This window comes from Pseudorasbora parva, chromosome 11, assembly GCF_024679245.1.
Source record: "Pseudorasbora parva isolate DD20220531a chromosome 11, ASM2467924v1, whole genome shotgun sequence".
Lineage (NCBI taxonomy): Eukaryota > Metazoa > Chordata > Actinopteri > Cypriniformes > Gobionidae > Pseudorasbora > Pseudorasbora parva.
In genome coordinates this window covers 29817755-29840545 of record NC_090182.1, presented here as the reverse complement: position 1 = coordinate 29840545, position 22791 = coordinate 29817755, and the positions used below count along the sequence as shown (strand labels likewise).

The 22791-nt window shown below is 37.3% G+C and overlaps 1 protein-coding gene across 5 annotated transcripts in view; it reads left to right on the top strand.

The window, feature by feature from the left end:
* The window catches only part of mid2 (midline 2), a 216986-nt gene that overhangs the window by 175988 nt on the left and 18207 nt on the right, over nt 1-22791 (top strand). For all 5 annotated transcript variants that reach the window (XM_067457769.1, XM_067457767.1, XM_067457768.1 and 2 more), the window contains 5 exons: nt 2804-2911; nt 6036-6184; nt 7994-8121; nt 8294-8437; nt 21716-21877. In XM_067457769.1, the coding sequence (XP_067313870.1) occupies nt 2804-2911; nt 6036-6184; nt 7994-8121; nt 8294-8437; nt 21716-21877 (691 nt within the window). The remainder of the gene's footprint in view (nt 1-2803; nt 2912-6035; nt 6185-7993; nt 8122-8293; nt 8438-21715; nt 21878-22791) is intronic.

Sequence of the window (22791 nt, the reverse complement as noted above, 5' to 3'; positions counted from 1 at the left end):
GGAAATGGGCTACAGGTGCCGCATTCCCCAGGTCAAGCCACTTTGGGCTACAGAGAAGCAGCACTGGACTGTTGCTCAGTGGTCCAAAGTACTTTTTTCGGATGAAAGCAAATTTTGCATGTCATTCGGAAATCAAGGTGCCAGAGTCTGGAGGAAGACTGGGGAGAAGGAAATGCCAAAATGCCTGAAGTCCAGTGTCAAGTACCCACAGTCAGTGATGGTCTGGGGTGCCATGTCAGCTGCTGGTGTTGGTCTACTGTGTTTTATCAAGGGCAGGGTCAATGCAGCTAGCTATCAGGAGATTTTGGAGCACTTCATGCTTCCATCTGCTGAAAAGCTTTATGGAGATGAAGATTTGGTTTTTCAGCACGACCTGGCACCTGCTCACAGTGCCAAAACCACTGGTAAATGGTTTACTGACCATGGTATTACTGTGCTCAATTGGCCTGCCAACTCTCCTGACCTGAACCCCATAGAGAATCTGTGGGATATTGTGAAGAGAAAGTTGAGAGACGCAAGACCCAACTCTCTGGATGAGCTTAAGGCCGCTATCGAAGCATCCTGGGCCTCCATAACACCTCAGCAGTGCCACAGGCTGATTGCCTCCATGCCTCGCCGCATTGAAGCAGTAATTTCTGCAAAAGGATTCCCGACCAAGTATTGAGTGCATAACCGAACATAATTATTTGAAGGTTGACTTTTTTTGTATTAAAAACACTTTTATTTTATTGGTCGGATGAAATATGCTAATTTTTTTAGATAGGAATTTTGGGTTTTCATGAGCTGTATGCCAAAATCATCAGTATTAAAACAATAAAAGACCTGTAATATTTCAGTTGGTGTGCAATGAATCTAAAATATAGTTTAATTTTTATCATTACATTATGGAAATAAATGAACTGTATCACAATATGCTAATTTTTTAAGAAGGACCTGTTTATATATATATTGGCACATTATATTGGCACATTAAATTGACAGTTAGAATGATTAATCTTCATAATTTGTCCCAAAAAAGATGTCAACATCATAATATTTATGATTTATACAATGTTGTTCCTCCATTGGGAACATTTAGCAACTTAACTACAACATTTTCAACAAATTAGGTTTAATTCATTCTAAACTCCCTTAAAGACTTTGTAAGGGATTTCAGACTAAACCGCCAGGGTTTTTTTCTGGTACAGGTCTCCAATCGACAATGACACAGAATCTTTCCTGAGTGTCCAATAAACGTTAATCCAGTCCAAGACAGTCTAAATGTGCAGACGGAGCATTTGTGTTCAGCACTACGTTTTAAAGGTGTCAGCATGAATCTGCCAAAGTGTGAGGCGAGTCAGGCCGGTTATGTGCGGGCACCACAGTAAAGTGGGGTCACACATCACATCCCTACCATCCTCAGAAAAGCCCTTTGTAGTCCTTAGAAAAGCTACGGGGATGTATTTAATCCCCAGTGGAAGAGCGACGTGCTAAGAGGTGTGATAAGGAACACATCAGCAGCAGGAGACATCCATCACTGCATTCGTCCACTGAGCCAGAACGCTCAGAGATGATGGTGGATAGGGAGAGATGGTTGCCGTGCTTCAGACTAACTATGTGTCCTCTGGCTTATTTTTATTTTTTTATCTATTCTCTAGCGTAGCTGAGAGATAGAATTGTGCCAGGCATTATGGGATCGACAACAGCGAATCATCAAAAAGATAGTGACTTTGAGTGACATGTCATACTTTCATTGTGGACTGACTGAGTTAACAAACGTGTGTTAAACTGACATTTTATTTGGGCAATTTCAATGATGACGGTATGTTTGATGAATTTATTGACTGCATTGAAAGCAATGATAGACCATACTAAAGACATCTGCAATCGAGTTTCATCCATGCTATTGCATACTGTTTGTCATCCAAAGTTGCTTTGCTAAAATCCAATTAAATGATTGGTTTGTGCTCTACTTAAAATAGGATTGAAGCCTTGACAGTAATAAAGAATGGTGTGAATGAATTGTTTATTATAATTTGTTTATTTAAATGCATTGGAGGGAGGGAGGGAGGGAGGGAGGGAGGGAGGGAGGGAGGGAGGGAGGGAATCGATGAGGGAGGGAATCGGTGAGTGAGTGAGTGAGTCAGTGAGTCAGTCAGTGAGTGAGTCATTGAGTCATTGAGTCATTGAGTGAGTGAGTGAGTGAGTGAGTGAGTGAGTGAGTGAGTGAGTGAGTGAGTGAGTGAGTGAGTGAGTGAGTGAGTGAGTGAGTGAGTGAGTGAGTGAATCGGTGAGTGAATCGGTGAGTGAGAGAGTGAATCGGTGAGTAGGTGAGTGAATCAGTGAGTAGGTGAGTGAATCAGTGAGTAGTGTGTGTGTGTGTGTGTGTGTGTGTGTGTGTGTGTGTGTGTGTGTGTGTGTGTGTGTGTGTGTGTGTGTGTGTGTGTGTGTGTGTGTGTGTGTGTGTGTGTGTGTGTGTGTGTGTGTGTGTGTGTGTGTGTGTGTGTGTAAGAGAGAGAGAGAGAGAAATCTTGAATTATGATTTGTGCGTGTATCAGGTAGTACAGTAAAAAAAAGATCTTAAGACAGGGGTACAGGAATCTTTGAGGGGGTTGCACTACCTTGTGTAATTACAGGGATGATCTGCGGAAGGAATTGAAGTACCGTCTGGAATGTCTCCTTTCCGTAATGATATGGTCGACATCACTTCAGACAGGACATTTTGCATACACTGAAGCAGATAGTCTGTGCAAACTTAGTTATCCCAGTGGACTGATTAAGTGCCATTGTATTTCTTTATGAAACTCTTTTCTCTTATCTGCAGGTGAACACAGCCATGCATGAAGCCAAGCTGGTGGAAGAGTGTGATGAATTGGTGGAGATAATTCGCCAGAGGAAACAGGTCATTGCTGTCAAGATCAAAGAATCCAAGGTAAAGCTTCTCTCTATATTTGCACAAACCGAGACAAATTAGGATGTCCAGAATTGTAATTTTGAGCGAGATTTGCATCTTGCACTTGTCATATTTAGAAAGGTTGCCGAGTTGCTTCTCAATTTATACATATCGAAGTGAAAGTTAAAACTTTTAGCTTTTTTACTTAAAAATACAAATTTCGTCAATTAATTTTTTTTTAAGTTTCAGTGTTTTTTGTCCATATAATGGATGCCAGTGGGGTCTTGTGTTTTGTACCCTTTGACTTTTATTGTATGGACAAAAATATTTGAAACATTCCTCCAAACATCTTCTTTTGTGTTCTACAGAAGAGCAAAAGTCATACAGGTTTGGAAAGACACGAGAACGAGAAAATAATGATGATAGACTTCGTTCCTATGCATTATGGGAAAAAGTCTTTCTGACTTGAAACATCAAAAACAACACAACTATTTGAAAGGGCTTAGAATTGAGTCTAAATATCAGTGAACCGTAGCTGTATGTATGCGTTTCCCACATTTTCATAGTAGGCTTTCACAGCACAATACAGACGCTGGAGCCTTGTGTATTTGCGGAAAAAAATACATCTAATAGCACCACTGTCTAAAAACAGCATTATTACATTTAATAGCGGTAGCCAAACAGACTGTTGGGTGGTGTAAGTGATGGAAAAAGAGATCTATCTATCTATCTATCTATCTATCTATCTATCTATCTATCTATCTATCTATCTATCTATCTATCTATCTATCTATCTATCTATCTATCTATCTATCTATCTATCTATCTATCTATCTATCTATCTATCTATCTATCTATCTATCTATCTATCTATCTATCTATCTATCTATCTGTCTGTCTGGAAAATAACAAAATATCTTTGTCCTATTTTCTGTACTAAAACAGAAGAGTCGGATGTTGTGCTCCAGTTCATCTGTGTGCAGTGTGTGTAGTGTTTTGTGTTTGACAGTGAACATGCAGCACACAGGCACTTTAACTTGACAGTCTGAACTCACACTCTTATCAAGTAGGGATTTGAGCCACGAGACAAGCCTGTGGTTCTCTGTTTTGGGGTAGTGTGAAGTTAGATCCAGTAATCTCCATCAGAAGTGTACATCAGCCTGAGTTGACATGTACAGCCTGCAACATGAGATTATGTCTGGCCTTTTGCAAACATCAGTAATGCAGCTCCAGCACAAAGTGCCTGTAACTCTCGTATTAAGGAGGCCTTTAGATGGATAAACTTGGATGCAAAGTGTCTGCAAGATTTGATCTAAGGCTTTAGCTGTTCTGCCTGGTTTGTTTTTGAATGATTTTCTATTTATTTTTCTAACGCAGTCCAATTTCTTTAACGCTGTCCTGAAACTTTTTGGCAGTAAACCATCTGATCAAAGCAAATCATTTGAAGCTGTCTTTAAGAAATGGTGTCATATTCGGATTTGATCTAATGCAATCCACTGCAGCACAGAGCAACATCTTTTTTCTCTCCTTGTTTCTTGATTTATCCAAATGCTTCTGATGATTCCTTCCTGTCAAACGTCCCATTCCTCTATTGAATTACACTGTGACATAGGCTAGATCCTGCTTAACCGATTTAACTGGCTTATTGAGGAAGCATAGCTAATGTCTCTCATTCCCTCGCAAAAGAAACACACATAAACATGCAGTTATATGAAGTCAAGCTAATTCATAGTGAATCTGTGGTCAGGTAGTGTGGGCAGTATAAGCAAAATCTTATTTCATGCTTTGAGTATTTTAGATAATGGCAACAGTATATATATATATATATATATATATATATATATATATATATATATATATATATATATATATATATATATATATATATATATATATATATATATATATCAAGCAATATTATATAATATATATATATATATATATATATATATATATATATATATATATATAATATAATATATTATATATAGTATAATATATATATATTATATATATAATAATTTGTTCTGTTAATTCAACTTTAAATTTAAATTTCATATTGAAGCATAGGATGGCCTGGATAGTAATGCCTATTTTTGGAAAATCTAGAGAATTATATACTTTGCAGCTCAAATGCGCATCATCATCTTTATGGACAAAATATAGTATTATCCACTACTACTAAAAATCAATAAATAAATAATATTTTGTGTCAGAAATGATGCACTAAATTGATCAAAAGTAGCATTAAAGATATTCATATTACAAATAATAACTTTCTGTTCATCAAAGAATCCTGAACAAATGTATTACATTTTCCACAAAAATATTTAGTATAATAATGAAAAATGCTTCTTAAGCACCAAACCAGCAGTGAATTTAAATTCAAGACACTTTTTTTTATTTATCTTACCAACCATAAACCTTTTAATGGTAGTATAACTGTATGATACAGTAAGTCTGGATCAGTGTAAGCAAAGCGCAATCAGAAACCTTACTCAGCACAGTGAATCTAATATTAGTAATATATGACACATTTGAAGTAAACTATCTGAAATATCCTCACCTGTGACCACATATCAGTTCAATTCTATATTAACGCAGAAAGATGATTTTTACACAAGGACAGGGAAAATATCAAACACTATCCAGCCAGATACTATAAATGTTTACCATTTAAAGCTATTTCAACATTAAATGAGATTCTTTGCACATCGGTCTGAATTTGGCCATACTCTTTTCTTGATAACATCTCTGAGACTTTGTGTGATTCATTTGGTGCACTTTTTTTACAGACATCTATGGAATATGCATTAGATTTGAAGTTTTTAATAGTGCTAATTCAACATTTATATGAGTTTTTAAAAAGTGTTCTGTGTGTTTTAATAATTAGATCATTAGAATCCATCACTTTATTGTTTCTCTGCTGTAATTACACAAAAACCAAGCAAATCAAAGGGATCATTTAGCTGTGATGATGAGCCAAGCGCCGATAATGAGTTTTTGATAAAAAGCTCCATTAGGGTCCATTATTTTTCATAACATCTTGGAGAATGTAAACATGTGTAATATTAATAGCTTAGCAAGTTGCGATAACAGCTCCGTACATTTGTCTCGCATAACAATGTGAATAGATCGTAATAAGCATGTGTGTGGGTTTTAGGTGATGAAGTTGAGGAAGTTGGCTCAGCAGATTGCGAACTGCAGACAGTGTCTGGAGCGCTCGAGTGCCCTCATCACACAGGCTGAGCACAGCCTGAAGGAGAACGACCACGCCCGCTTCCTCCAGACGGCCAGGAATGTGGCTGAGAGGTGAGACCTGCACACACACATACCGTCACTGCCTCTGCCAGAATTTCTTACCGCTGCCAGCGTGAAGGCAACTTTTAGCTACTCTGCACATTTCCTGGTGCCGCTCCCTCCTTTCAGTTCTTTTGCTTGTGGCTTATATTCACAATAAAACTAAATATGCCTTCAGGACTCAATATTTAACAATATTTGTGCAGCTTTAGGTGTTGGTGACACACAGTGACCAAGCTGTGATGCTCTCTGACTGCAATCTAGCAAGCCTTTGCTATTATCTGGATTTATGCAATAAATTACAATATAATAAATGAGTCTTAAATAACAGCTGGCTGCGTTCGAATGCACACACATTCCTTACATTGACACAGCTGTGTGTAAGAATGGTAAGAATGCCTGTCTTGGTGAGCAATGCATGTAAACAGTTTGCCTTAAGTAAATGTAAACAGGTTTACAAATAAAAAGTTGCATTATTTACAGTGGGTACAGAAAGTATTCAGACCACCTTACATTTTTTATTTTTTGTTATAAATTGCAGCCATTTGCTAAAATCATTTTAAGTTCATTTTTTTCTCATTAATGTACACACATCACCCAATATAGACAGAAAAACACAGAATTGTTGGCATTTTTCCAGGTTTATTAAAAAAGAAAAACTGAAATATCATATGGTCCTAAGTATTCAGACCCTTTGCTCAGTATTTAGTAGAAGCACCTTTTGATCTAATACAGCCATGAGTCTTTTTGGGAAAGATGCAACAAGTTTTTCACACCTGGAGTTTGGTTTTGAAGATCATCTGCCATTCCTCCTTGCAGATCCTCTCCAGTTCTGTCAGGTTGGATGGTAAACATTGGTGGACAGCCATTTTCAGGTCTCTCCAGAGATGCTCAATTGGGTTCAAGTCTGGGCTCTGGTTGGGCCTTTCAAGAAAAGTCACAGAGATGTTGTAAAGCCACTGCTTTGTTATTTTAGCTGTGTGCTTAGGGTCATTGTCTTGTTGGAAGGTGAACCTTTGGCCCAGTCTGAGGTCTTGAGCACTTTGGAGAAGATTTCCATCCAGGATATCCCTGTACTTGGCCGCATTCATCTTTCCCTTGATTCCAACCAGTTGTCCTGAAAAACACCCCCACAGCATGATGCTGCCACCACCATGCATCACTGTTGGGACTGTATTGAATGGGTGATATTTTTCTCCATACATATCGCTTCGAATTAAAGCTAGAAAGTTCTATGTTGGTCTCATCAGACAAGAGAATCTTATTTCTCACCATCTTTGAGTCCCTCCAGTGTTTTTTCAGGCTTCCGTCAGGCCACTTTGCCATAAATCCCCGACTGGTGGAGGTCTGGAGTGATGGTTGACTTTCCACAACTTTCTCCCATCTCTCGACTGCATCTCTGGAGCTCAGCCACAGTTATCTTTGGGTTCTTCTTTACCTTTCTTACTAAGGCTCTTCTCCCCCGATAGTTCAGTTTGGCCAGACGACCAGCTCTTAGAAGGCTATATATATATTTAAACGAGAAGTATAAATCAAGCAGTGTGGTCAATATCATTTTTGTTTCTGTTGAGTATGGCTGTAGAATCAAAAATATATATATATATATATTATCAAGAAACTTAAAATTTCTGTGTTTTCAGTAGCTACTGCTGAAATTCTGTATTATTTGAACACACATTTCTATGTGTTTGAGTGCTGCCAGGTGCTGTTTATAATTTTGTTGCTTTGGGTGAAATCACATCCAGCCTCCTAGCCTGTAAATAGACTGTTGCAAATAGAAACATTTATCAATTAATTGCCGGTGTCTCTCTCTCCACACAGAGTTGCCATGGCCACTGCCTCCTCCCAGGTCCTCATCCCAGACGTCAATCTGAACGAGGCCTTTGACAATTTTGCCCTTGATTTCTCCAGAGAGAAAAAAATCCTGGAGGGACTGGATTACTTGACAGGTAAAATCAGTGTGAAATCTGAAACCACCTTCCATGAGTGTTTCCCCTGTATCTAGTACAGAGTTAATGAAAACACTGTGTATCTAGGATATGGCCAGAATTACATCAGCCATCCTTTTTGCGGAACCAAATCGATGCTTCCTGTCTTGATGTTTCTTCCTTTCTTTTCCAGCACCCAACCCTCCCTCTATACGTGAAGAGCTCTGCACAGCCTCTCATGACACCATTACAGTGCACTGGACTTCTGAAGATGAATTCAGCGTCACCTCCTACGAGCTTCAGTACACCATCTATACTGGCCAGACCAACTTCATCAGTGAGTCTTAATACATGCCTTACACAGCACAGTAGCTCACTCTTTTACCATGAATCCCTCATTTATGCTTTTCAACTTGTTTTGCTTGCATTACAGCATCTAGTGATATCAAGTGACTTTACATAGACTCAATAGGAACATTTATATTTTTTATTAAAAGAATAAAAGATTATAAGCTAAATATTATAGAAAACATGGATGTGACAAAAATAATTCATTTACTACCTTTCAGAAATGTGGAGTCTCTAATAATTTGTATTGTTTTAAAGCTTTTTTAAAGAAGTCTTGTATGGTTTTATTCAAAAATTGTTATCAGGTCAAGTCATCTTTTTTTATATAGCGCTTTTACAGTGCAGATTGTTTCAAAGCAACTTCACAATGGTAACCGGAAAATGATCATTTAATTTCATAGAAACTAATATAGTTATATTTAGTGTCCCCAAATGAGGGGGGAAAAAAAACTTGGGAGAAGCCAGGCTCATGCAATCGGGGTGCCAGTTCTCCTATGACCAACGAACAAACAGTATGATTATGATTCAGGCAACATTACAAGTCAGAATTCATGTTAGTTCAGAACATTCAGAGTAGTTGTCCAGTTTCATCTGGTTGAAGATCGGAGTCATCACGCAGGAGGCGGGCTTGTTGATGTCGAATGTGGCCTTTACAGGAACGGGAGCATCGTGCCCTGAATGTGCATCCCACAAATCTCCATTAACTGCAAGATGCTATCCTATCAATATGGGCCAACATTTCTAAAGAATGCTTTCAGCACCTTGTTGAATCAATGCCACATAGAATTAAGGCAGTTCTGAAGGCGAAAGGGGGTCGAACACAGTATTAGTATGGTGTTCTTAATAATCCTTTAGGTGTGTGTGTGTGTGTGTGTGTGTGTGTGTGTGTGTGTGTGTGTGTGTGTGTGTGTGTGTGTGTGTGTGTGTGTGTGTGTGTGTGTGTGTGTGTGTGTGTGTGTGTGTGTGTGTGTGTGTGTGTGTGTGTGTGTGTGTGTGTGTGTGTGTGTGTGTGTGTGTGTGTGTGTGTGTGTGTGTGTGTGTGTGTGTGTGTGTGTGTGTGTGTGTGTGTGTGTGTGTGTGTGTGTGTGTGTGTGTGTGTGTTAGGGATGCCACAGTTCTCATTATAATATGAATCCGGATACGGCCTGGATTGGGATGACTACGGTACACCCTGGGATAAACAGAGAGACTAACATTAGCGTAGATGTTTCTTTTACAATGTAACAAATATGTCAGGTGTTATGGGAACTGTTCCTGGTTCCATTTGACCTAGTTAATGCAGCCTAAAACAATAATTTAACTGATTGGAATAATATAAATTGATAATATTCTGTGTATGCATTTTAATCAGTGGACTTGCTTAATGCATTCAATTCAGTTATTCAACCATTCATTGATCAAACATGCAATAAAAGATACCATAATTTTTTTATCTTTTAATAATTTGTTCCTGTGATGGTAACGCACTTGATCTTTTTGAAATTTAAAAACATTTTTAAAAAAAATGTTGTGGAAATCGTGATAATTTTTTTCAGGATTCTTTGATGAATAGAAAGCATTTATTTGAAATCAAATATCACTTTTGATCAATTTATTGTGTTCTTGCTGAATAAAAGTATTAATTTCTATAAGAAAAAAATCATACAGTCTTTTGTATTACATTTAGCATTTTATTTCATATTTTTCATTATTTTCACATGCCAAAACGACTGCTCCCTCCCATAAAAATTCCAAAGGAATGAGTAAGTTGCGCTAACATTTTTTAACGCGTACATGTTCCCCCATTTCTTTTGATGCACTTAGTATAGTTTTTATGTGTCTGTGGCGTGAAAGAGTTGCTTAATTGCTTGAAGGCCAGTGAAGCACTCTGTCAGACATAACTTATTTGGGCTTGAACAGTAAAGAGACAGCATTTTCCTCTCTCACTCACTTGCAAACCTGCCCCCCAGTTTCCATTCAGCCCGCTTCGGTAACAAACACAGTATATTCATTTCAACCGCTGATAGTTTAGTAGCCCGGGAGCATTTACAGAGCTACCGCAGACTCCTTAGGGGATACAAACAAACAGCCGCAAAAATCGAGGGCAATATTTTCTTCCCAGACCTTTTTACAGCATTGCGTCTTTGAATGTGAATGCCTAAATGCTGCAATTCTAAGATGCACATGCTTCACTCCCATGAGAAGAAATGTGAGCCTTTGCCGATGCATTTTCTCAGCTGTTGGCAAGTCAGGGAAAGTGGCTCCAAAACATACTCTGGCCCCCAGTCAAGATCTATCAGCTTTAGATGGATTTCCTTCTGTGAAGAAGTTCAGTCATATGTAGTTTCAAGGCATTTTCAATGGAATAATCCTTGTATATAGTTTTTTTTATTGTTTTTCATATTTGCAGGCCAGTGAAATTGATGGCTTGTTTTATGTTCCCTTTAGCGAAAATGTATTACATTTTGCAAGCCTTCAGTAAAAGCATAATATTCAAGAGCTCAGGCTGGATAACATGCAGGATTTTTTTCATAACGATCATTTATTGTGATCCGTCAGTATTCATGCCAGCAGCGTTCCTTTGACGTACAAAATAACATTCATGTGCTATGTAAAAATCTATATATTTCCCCTGCAGTGCACTCAAGTCCAATATGTGTAATTGCACAGCTGCCATAACTGGAAGGCCAACCATTTGTGATCAATTCAGTGTGTTTAGAATTCATATGCATTGGCCAAAACTCAAGCTAATAGAAGAAGTTAAAACAGAAGCTGTAAAATGGACTTAAAAGCTGGAAATCTTCTTTGCTTTTTCATTTAGGAAGAGAGTCAGGTTTGTCTGAGGACTTTATCGTCAGGCCTGTGAAAGTGAGGGCACTGGCCTGGCATCAGCCCTGATTAGATCTGACACGAGCTAATGCTCTTTGCTCCGCTCTCATTGTGACATTGACTGATAGTGATACAAGCCGCCAGACTGGCATGCTAACTTGCAGCCAACAGTATGCAAATGCCGCTGTCCTTGTGGAGGAAACGGGCCAGATCGCCTAATTTGACGTGCGCACCTTTAGCTCAAGGATGTGTGTCGTGACTCATGGGTAGTTTATAGAAAACGGGCAAGACGTGAGTGTTACGAGGGCCGAGCAACTGTAAAGCTGAGAGTTGTTACTAACAGCGATGAGGTCAAACTAGTATAACAAATGAGTATTTTATGGTCTGTATTGTCTGTTTTCCTGCAAAACTATTGATTATTTGATTATGCATGTCCTCACAAAACACAAGCTCAGTGGGATGTGCAACCTTGAAAAACTCAACAAACTCAACAAATACTGTATATAGACAAACCCACGCAACCCAAGAAGTGAGAGCGTGTTGACAGTAAGAGAGCTACTACACTGAAAAAATGGGTATGATTAGAAATTATCAGTATGTCAGAAATAAAAGGGATGCATACTTCTGTGTAACCCAAAATAATATTATTGTGTGCGTGCGTGCGTGTATTAGGGCGTGTATTGGGGATGCCACAATTCTCAATATAATATTGAACTGTTCGGTACGGCATTCACAATTCAAAACACTCTATTGAATAAAAAAATTAAAAAAATATTTATATTTCTCTCTGTTTGAAATATTTATCTCAGTTTATTTCATCTTTGTTTGAGTGTGCCTGTCAGTCTACGCACTGATATGAGCTAATATCCAATTATATGCACTAAAGTTAGTTCATTATTTGCATGTGTGTTAAAGCCTTGCCGGTTAAACATTTCAATAGCATGCTTATGCCCTGTTTTACATGCACTTAGCGCGCACGCCATTCAAACACACGTGATTACTGGACTAAGTAGTCTTACTGTGCTAATACTGTCAAATACACACAAGGTTAACATAAACACAGTCGGTTATGTCTAAAGTTAAAGTAAAATAGTGTGTGTCTGTATATGAGATGCGAGCCGGTCTTAAATTTACAGCAGCGCAACCTTGTGAACACTTGTCCTTAAAGGGACAGTTCATCTCTAAAAATAATTTTAATAAAACAACAAAAGACAAAGAGAAAATCACTCATTGCTCTTGAATAAATATATAAAACTTTAATACAGTAGCTTTTAAACGTGCAGTATGCAACTTTTGGCCACTAGGGGTCACTCATTCAAAATAATAACAACAGACATACTTTGATGACGTAGGGAAAGTGCGTGGGCTCATGGGAGTTGTTGTCATTGTCACTGTCAACCAGCGAATCTGGCATCTCCAGCAGAAAACATGTTCACTGACAAGGTAATTGTTATATTACATCTCTATTATTGCTAAGTTTAGTTACGGCTTTTCACTTTATATAATGTCAATCTAATGAAATAGCAGCGAGCTACCGTTACTTAACAAACTTATCAGTAACGTTAGCTAATGTGTGAGACAGAATGTTGTGCGGGCGGTCGCTATGCCAACATACCTATAAGTTGGTAGGCTATGTTGACATATTAGCCGCGCATCATAATTTGAGTTACTCAAATTATAGATATGTTGACATGGCATCCGCGATTGTCGAACATTCTGTATATCAACTGTTCAATAAGGAAATACATTTCAATTTAGTTTATCATTACCAACATAAAATATAGTAAATGAGAGAACCAGCACCAGCAATACGTTGTTCATTGGAACACGCGCTGTGTCGTTCCCCACATTCATCAATCATTCTAATAAACATTTATTTTGGAACTCAGAGATATATGAATAAGTAGATCATTATTAAATCAATATTATATGTAGCTAGTATTAACATATGATAAAAGTGACGGTCACCTTATAATAATTGACCAAGATAGTGGCATATTACCTTATGAAGCTAAATTTACTTTCTCCAGCTACATATAAAACCAATAATAGCTAGTCCATCTGCGTTTTACACATGACATCATCGTGTCACCAAATATACGGATAGAAATATACTTTTGAATCAGTTTTTTAAAAAATAGCTGTTTCAGTCTCCAAAAACACAGGATCCGCCTGTTTGAAACGCCGATACAATACAAAATGTATACGTATTCAGCTAAACGCGTCTCAATGTGGTCAAGATCGCTATGCAATATGCAAACATACAGTATGTTATGATTATATGATTATTATGTTAGCTGAATGGTTACTTAAATGACCTGTTTATTAAAACGAAAGCGAGATCAGCATATCTCTCTGCAGTCCGAGCTTGTCACGAAGATTTCGCCATCTTTCAAAGGCTTCTCCAAGGTTTACACGTCTCTTGCTTCTTCTACTGTCCCAAAATCTTCTCGGGTCATTTTTTTCACCCGTACATTTGCGCTTTGTTGAGCTGGCAAAACGTACAGGCAAAGAGTAGTCATGATCCATTATCATACAGACTTTTTTATACGGGTGTTCCCCTTATACTGTCTGTGTTCCTCTTTGAGTTTGGCGGTTCCGCCGAGTTCCGCAGGAAGCAAGACACAAACGTGGATATGACGTCAAAGACGGGCGACATAACGGAAATAAAGACACGGTCCATGTCTTTGAATTAAAATATTAATTTCTCTGGATTTAGAAGTTAATTGGAACTGTCGGGATAATGTAAACACACAACTTTAAAAAATATATAACATAGATATAGTGATCTTTTATATTTTTAATGCTGAAACATTACATATTGTGCCTTTAATCAATGTACACTCCTGAACAAAATCTTAAGACTAGGGGATGCATTGCAAGTTTTACACATCTCGCACTTGTGGATCATAACCGGGTTGTAAGTGCTGCTTCAAAATGCCAAAAGAAGAAACAGGAGCAAGAGACAAAAAATAGAGAGTAGGCAATTTATTGAAAACTGCATTTAAACTCAAACAGGCCGTTCATCAGCTGATCAAAAGTTTAGGCTTAAGCTTAGTTTAAGCTTCAGGTTGTGCAGGGGCGTCAAACGGCGACTGGCTATGTGGATCTGTTGCAGCGGGCATCCCTCTTGACCGAGGGCTCCCCTCTGTGCGGTAATGACTGGGTCTTTCAACAGGACAACGCTGCAATTCACAAAGCCCGCTTGACGAAGGACTTCTTCTAGGAGAATAACGTTGCTCTTTTGGACCATCCTGCATGTTCCCCTGATCTAAATCCCATTGAGAACATTTGGGGATGGATGGCAAGGGAAGTTTACAAAAATGGACGTCAATTCCAGACTGTAGATGCCCTTCGTGAAGCCATCTTCACCACATGGAGCAATGTTCCCACCAGCCTCCTGGAAACAGTCGCATCAAGCATGCCGAAACGAGTTTTTGAAGTGATCAACAAGAATGGTGGGGCTCTACTGAGTCCTTTTTTGACACTTTTAGTACTGATGTGCATTTATTTTTGGGCTATGGTCTTAAACTTTTGATCAGCTGATGAACGGGCTGTTTGAGTTTAAATACAGTTTTCAATAAATTGCCTAATCTCTACTTTTTGTCTCTTGCTGCTGCTTCTTCTTTTGGCATTTTGAAGCAGCACTTGAAGTGCGAAATGTGTAAAACTTGCAATGCATCCCCTGGTCTTAAGATTTTGTTCAGGAGTGTATATTGTATATTGAAGACTATGAAGTTTTAATTTTAGCCTATATTTATTCATTCAATTTCATACTTAAATGCTACTGTATATCTCTGAGCTGCCACTGTAAATCTTTATATTTATTTTATAATATACAATACACTAGGAATGTGTACAATGGTTTTAAAAGGTCCCGTTCTTCACGATTCCATCTTTCAAACTTTAGTTAGTGTGAAATGTTGCTGTTGGAGCATAAATAATACCTGTAAAACTATAAAGCTCAAAGTTCAATGCCAAGCGAGATATTTTATTTAACAGAAGTTCCCTTTCAAAGCCTACAGTGAACGGCCGGTTTGGACTACACCCCTGCACTTCCTTCATGAATGATGTCACTAGAACTGTTTGTTGAATAACCCTCCGCCCACAAGAACACGCAAAAAAGGGGGCGTGGTCTTGTTGCTCTCCCACGTGGAGAAGAGCGTGCATTCAGCGCTTGCATCTCCCCGTTATGGTAAGAGGCGGGACCTTTCCCGGCAAAGTGCGCTAAGCTGCTGTCCAATCACAACACGGGAAGCGCTGGCCCAATCAGAACTCGTTACGTATTCTGAAGGAGGGACTTCATAGAACAAGGAAATCATCAGGCCGTTTTTAGGACAGAGAAAACAGCGGTGTACAGATAAGTAAATTATGTGAAAAATACTGTTTTTTTTTTTTTACACGCAAACATGAACTCATGTTATATTGCAAACTGTAAACATAATCAAAGCTTCAAAAACACGCGAAGAACGGGACCTTTAAGTAAAGTTTTAAGCCTAATTAAGTTTTTTCAAAGCTTTTAAGTAAAATTAAGAAAGAATATAGCAATAAAAACATTTTTTCCTTAATCTCTTTCTGTTCCTGTCACCTAAGAATAGAATAAAAAAGAAGCGAAAAAACAAACTGAACTGAAAACTGAGCTATGTATTGACTAACTGTATTGTTGCATCCTTAATACACATATATATATATATATATATATATATATATATATATATATATATATATATATATATATATATATATATATATATATATATATATAATTAAATATATATATATATATATATATATATATATATATATATATATATAATTATATATATATATATATATATATATATATAATTATATATATATATATATATATATATATATATATATATATATATATTAAGGATGCAACAATACAGTTGAGTGAAGAGTTCAGATGCAAAAGCCTTTAAATTCATCTGATGTTTTTCTTTAAAATAAGCATATCAGGCGTCCATGTATAGGTTTCTACTTAAGTTTCTACCTACTTCTGAATGGGCTGAGGCTGGGATTTAGTGGGTTTGAAGTGAAAGTATTTTATGAATGTATACTATATGCGGAGAGCATTGAGGCTTTTGCATCTGAACTCTTCATATATACAGTATAATATCATGCTTAAAGTTGAACACTTTAAGTGAACACATCTGTTTCTGCAGCATCTCTATATTCGCAATACTCCTGTCCTGCTTCTATGATTTATCCTTAGTCTTGGTGTTGGATATTTCTCATCCTATATCTGAAGTGAATTTCAAAGCACAAAAATTCACAGGCCAGGCATTGATTAGGCGTCATATTATGTTTGCATGATGTCATCGGTCATCGTAAGATGGTGGATCATCCTGCAGGGTTTCTGTTGCTTTTTTATTTGTCAGGTTACTGCTAAAGCCTAGGTCTTTGTACCTTAAGATATTCATAAGCTGGGCTTTGGAGAGCTGCCCAAGAATGTGAATGTGAAATGAAGACACAGTCCAAGGTGGCCACAGATGAGAAATGAAACATTATTGCGGTGAATGTAACCGTAGGTTTTTTCCATGTGTAGGAAAATGTGTACTTGTGGAATCATATCACATGCACATACAGTACATACACGTAATGCACCAGAATGAATTCTTCTTATGCATCTTATTGGAATAGATGACGTCTAAGCACATGCACAGTCATGGTAACACAACACACACATACACACACACAACGGAAGCATCAAAGGCTAGTTTAGATTTGCAGACAGTATTGGGAGCAGCCCCATTCCAGTCTTGTGTTTTGGCTCCCTTTCATCTGCCAACACACACACTCACTTATGCACAGTCCAGGATCCCTATTCACACTGGGGGTTTTTTTTTCTTCTTTTTTTGTGCCAGTGACACATACCTTCATCTGCCCCTCTTTGAAGTCTCTCTCCCTCTGAATGTCAAGCAACAGCAGAGAATTTACAATGTAAGCAGCATATTGTAGTCTGCTATTCTAATTCGATTTATCAAACAACAACATCAAAGCCTTTTTGTTATTGACGTGGGTCAAATTACTTCTTCTTTTTTTTCTCATGAAAACTGATTAGACATGCAGATGGTGGACACAAATGGTTAATACTTTTCAAGCTTGGCTTTCTTTTTTTTCCAGTGATCATTTGCTTGCATACTTACAGATATAATATGCAATTACATTTATAAGCAGGCAACAATTCCATGGACACGTGGTTTCCATTCGGCTGAATGATGCTGTAAATGTCTTTGCAAACGGGACATATTGTACTGTCTGAAAGCTGTTTTATTTTGTGGTTGAACGATATGGATTTTTATTAATGGATAATACTGATCTAGAAAGCAGGATGGCCAGTAGCTAAATTCACTGAACTAATTTATAAAATGCAAAACTTTTGTTTTTGCCCCCATTTTTCATGAGCTGAACTCCCAAAAATATATTATAAAAAATAATTATAAAAAGACTTTTTCTATGTACACAAAATGACTATTTCTCTCAAATATGTGTTCACAAATCTGTCTAAATCTGTGTTAGTGAGCACTTCTCCTTTGCAGAGAGAATCCATCCACCTCACAGGTGTGGCATATCAAGATGCTGATAAGACAGCATGATTATTGCACAAGTTTGCCTTAGGGCTACAATAAAAGGGCACTCTAAAATGTGCACATTGTTTTGTAAACAGTATTTGAGAGAAATAGGCCTTTTGTGTACATAATAATAGTTAGATATTTGAGTTGAATGGGGGCAAAAAACAAAAGTATTCAGTTGTTCAGTGTGTATTGTTGTTGTTATTGTTATATATGGCAACACATTGTCATAGTAATAACAGTAAATTATGCATAATTACTTGCAAAAAAACATAATCCTACCCTTAAGTACATTAATATTACTCAGTAAAAATTTACACTGTCACAATGACACCTTTAAAATAAAGTGTAACCTATTTTTATTATATATTTTAATTATTTAAATATATTTTATCATATATTATTAGTAGTAGTAATCGTAGTAGTATGAATATTATTATTTTATTTGTTATTACTATTATTAGTACTAGTAGTAGAAGTAGTAGTAGAATGAATATTATTATTATTATTATTATTATTATTATTAAGCTATATTGATTATTGTAATTATTATTTTTACATCATTATTATAAGCTAGATGAATTATCAACATTATTTTATTATTATTGGTATTAATATAATTAATTAATTAATTAATTAAAAAATAAAATAACATCAAGGAGCTGTATTGTGAATATAGTCACAACTAGAATTGTAGGTATACTTTTGGCACACAGGTTGGCACTGTGGATACTGAAGTTATTGTATCTGTACTTTTATTGAATAGGCTACTTGTTGATATTTGTCTGGCACACATTTGGCATTCCTTGAGTGGCAATGCCAGTGGTTTTAATGGAAGGGTTGATGTTTCCGTAAGGCATTCTTGGCAAATGGTTCACCATGAGAAACTGGCTTGAGGGGCATCTCTGTTTGCCTGAGGCAAACATCCAGAGTGTCTCTCTGAATGTGTGCTATATGTGATTTCAGGTCAAACAGAAATAGACATGCATTGAATAATGAACTTCATATATACCAGTACCTTTTTAGGGCCCTATCATACACCCAGTGCAATGTGGCATGAGGCGCGACTTTGCTAGTTTCATCCTGACGCAGATATCATTTTCACGTCCTGTACTACGTTGTTTAAATAGCAAATGCATTTGTGCCCATCTGTGCACCCATAGGTGTGCTGGTCTGAAAACGAGGTGTGTTAAGGAGCACTGTTGTGGCGTTGCTATTTTGAGGAAACTGAAAATGACTGTGCAAATGACCAACAAAAATTGGTCCAAAGTCAATAGGATTCTTTGTGTTATTTGAAGTGCACGTTAGTAATGATTCTATAGGCGCTTACACTCTGCTTATTATACACACAGGGATGCGCAGCGGCAACACGTTAAATATTAAAAATAAAAGGATCACAATTTAAAACATTATTATTGTGTATATAAATATAAAAGGCCTACATGGATAGTCATTACATGTATCAGAATTACCAATTTGTATTAATGAAATGAAATTGGCTACTTATTTAACCAAACATGGCAATACACACATGTACTTAATCTTACTCTTTAGATTGAAGGTGTCTATATTCCGCCATGTAAATAGTGAATCTGCCCCTTTTAAAGGGAATGGGAGATAAGACTCTGATTGGTTTATTGCATGTTATGCCAAAAAGACACCCATTACTCGTTAAGAGAATGGGGGAGCCCTATTAGACTATGCGTGGGCCATTGTTCCTGTCGTTAAACTAGCGAAAGGAGATTTGGACATGCCCTAAGTGTACTTCCGCCATGCGCTTTAGACCAGTGGATCCCAAACTGGGGTCTGTGCCATCTTTAGGGGGGGCGCAAGAGTTTATATGATTTGAGGTCAAAACCTTTATGATAATTTCTAGGAATGCACCAAATGTTCGGCCACTTATCTGAAATTGTTGACAATTACTTCCATTGATTCTATACGTGGTCTCTCAGCTTGCCAAACACATAAACCGATCACATTTGAATTACGCAAAAGACGCAAGTTTGCTCACACCAGCTGTGAGATCTGCGGCAAGAAATGGAAAGATCAGCAGCGGCTGCATCTCAATAATGTATGGTTTACACTACTTTATTAAAAAAATCCAGAGTTCTTCCACTCTCTTCTGAACTCTTTCCCTCACGCGGTAGTGTTCTCCTCATTAGAGCTTCAGGTGAAGGGTTGCCAGTAGAGATACACCGGTCTACCAACCATCATTCAGAACCGGCCAGTTCCGTGTTATTTTTTTTATTTTTTTTTTTTTTGTCCGGTCTTTGTCCCTCTAACTTGCACACAAAATGCATTGCAATCATTTCTCAAAATGTAATTTGTGTGGGCAACATTAACCGAGGCCAGAGATGGGACACGCTGAAGATGGGCACAAAGAGAAGAGCAGAGAAAAAACTACTGGGCAGAGCAAGCTCACTGTTGCGATGCTTGGAATATTGGATGAAAATCCTACGCATGAAATTGAAGTGTGGGCTTAAATGACTGCATTTTTGAAGTGAAATGACTGACTTTTACTTTTTTGATTACGTTTTCTATTTATCTTACCTCTGTATGATAAAGTAGTGTATATAAGCGTAGCGCTGGTGCTTCTTTGTTTCCAGAGGTAAACAAGGAAACTATACACTACAAAAAAATTATTTTCTTATGTAGTATTTTTGTCTTGTTTCCAGTCTAATACGTATATAAGAATTCTGAAATCAAGATATATTTACTAGATAAGGTAATCAAATAATCAATCAATCAACTTTATTTATATAGCGCTTTTACAATGATGATTGCTTCAAAGCAGCTTCACAGTGCCAAACAGGATACTATTGCAACAAAAATGTATTTGGCTGTACAGTCGTTCTGGAGAAAACAGTGATGTTATCAGCTTATTTTAATTTATCATATAGCGAAAATGTTGGCAGATCAGTATTATAGTTTATAGAATTAAATAATACCTAATTAATTCATGTTATTTGTATATTGAGTTGAATAACTTAGATCATAATTTTTGTGTCCCCAACTGAGCAAGTTAAGCCAAAGGCGACAGTGGCATGGAGCCAAAACTCCATCAGGGCATGATGGAGAAAAATAAACCTTAGGAGAAACCAGACTCAGTCGGGGTGCCAGTTCTCCTCTGACCTATTAACAAACAGTGTATGATTATTATTCTGGCAGCCTTACAGGTCAGAAATCATATTAGATTGGAATATTTAAAATTTCTGGATATCACGCAAGAGACGGGTTTATTTAGGATGGCGCGTCAATTACACAAGAATATGAATATTTGAAAGATCGGAGTTATTGTGCCAGAGACGGTTTTATTGGGGATGATGTGCAGGTGAGTGAAATTCAGAGGAGACACAAATTGACACGGTCTCGGCAGACACTCCAGGATGAGCTGGTCATGTCCAGACGCAGGTCCACCATCTGATCCGGACACGGCCCGGATCCGACCGACTGCAGTAAACCTCGGGATACATTTACATTTTATGCATTTGGCAGATGCTTTTATCCAAAGCGACTTGTTGCTAGCGCCACGCTCTACTGGTTGAGAAAGCCAGGGATAAACAGAGACTAACAGTGTAGATGCCACTCTTTTTATGATGTAACGAGTACATCAGGTGTTATGGGATGTAGTCCTGGTTCCGGCTGACCTAGTTAAAGCTGCCTAACAATCAGTCAATTTATATATTATTATATGTAAGTAGGGGGGGATTCATGGTAAAAAATGTGGGAACCACTGCCTTAGACAATACGCTTAAATTGTTAAAAAGAAAGCCCTTAGAATCATGTGTTCAAACATTTATTCGCATGTGGTGATTATTGACATCTGTCATTAATGTTATGCTCTTTCTCTTACCTTACAGGTCTGTATAACTCTGTAGATAGCTGGATGATTGTGCCCAATATCAAGCAGAATCACTATACAGTCCACGGCTTGCAGAGCGGCACCCGTTACATCTTTTTCGTCAAGGCTATCAACCAGGCAGGCAGCAGAAACAGCGAACCTGCTCGCCTCAAAACCAACAGTAAGTCCAGTGCAATGCAAGGATCAATAAACCTCATGCTAGTGGTCAATCGATATGGCTTCTTCAATAGTTGATGCCAATATCTAGAAAGTAGTATAAATTATATATTCTCAAAATGAACATTTATGTTACACAATATTTATTCGACATTTGCTCAGAAATATGTAGTGCTGCAAGGATGATACATTTTTGTAGGCAAGGCAACCCAGACATTTTTTCATTTGCTTTTGAATTTATGCAGAAAATGAGCTCTGTGACACTTCATCATGATAATCTGCAAATGTGAACACAACTTGAATATGAATTTTGAAACCTGAGTGCAATCAGCAGGAATAAAAAGATTGAGTTAGGCTGTAAACAGACTACATCACAATCACATCAGCATCACCACCATCAAGCTTCTGATGGTGTTGTGTACCGAGTTCAGTACAACCTGCATAAAAGCTTAAAAATCATGAGTGAAGTATTACTCGCTTAAAAATGTTGGGTGAAAAATAACCCAAATTTGTATCAGTTTAACTGGTATAAGTCCACTGTATGTAGGATTTTTGGGGAATAATATGTCAAAAAAATATTAAATAATTTATTGTACACATTCACTCAAAAATGTGCTCAAAAATATAAATGGTAGGGGTGTAATGGTACACAAAACTTATGGTTCAGTACATACCTTGGTTTTAAAGTCACGGTTCGGTACAGCAGAAACATTTTTTTTTTTAATGAATAAAACATTTTTTATTAAACAGTGGTTTACTGAACAAATTGTGTCTGTACTTAAATTCATAACTAAAAGTTTCTTAAAGATAATGCTGTAAACTATATAGGGAGCCCTTACTTGCACATTACTATAATATTAAAGGGTAACATCAGAGCCCAAACTATTAGCCTAAATTCAGTTGCTATTTATTTTTAGA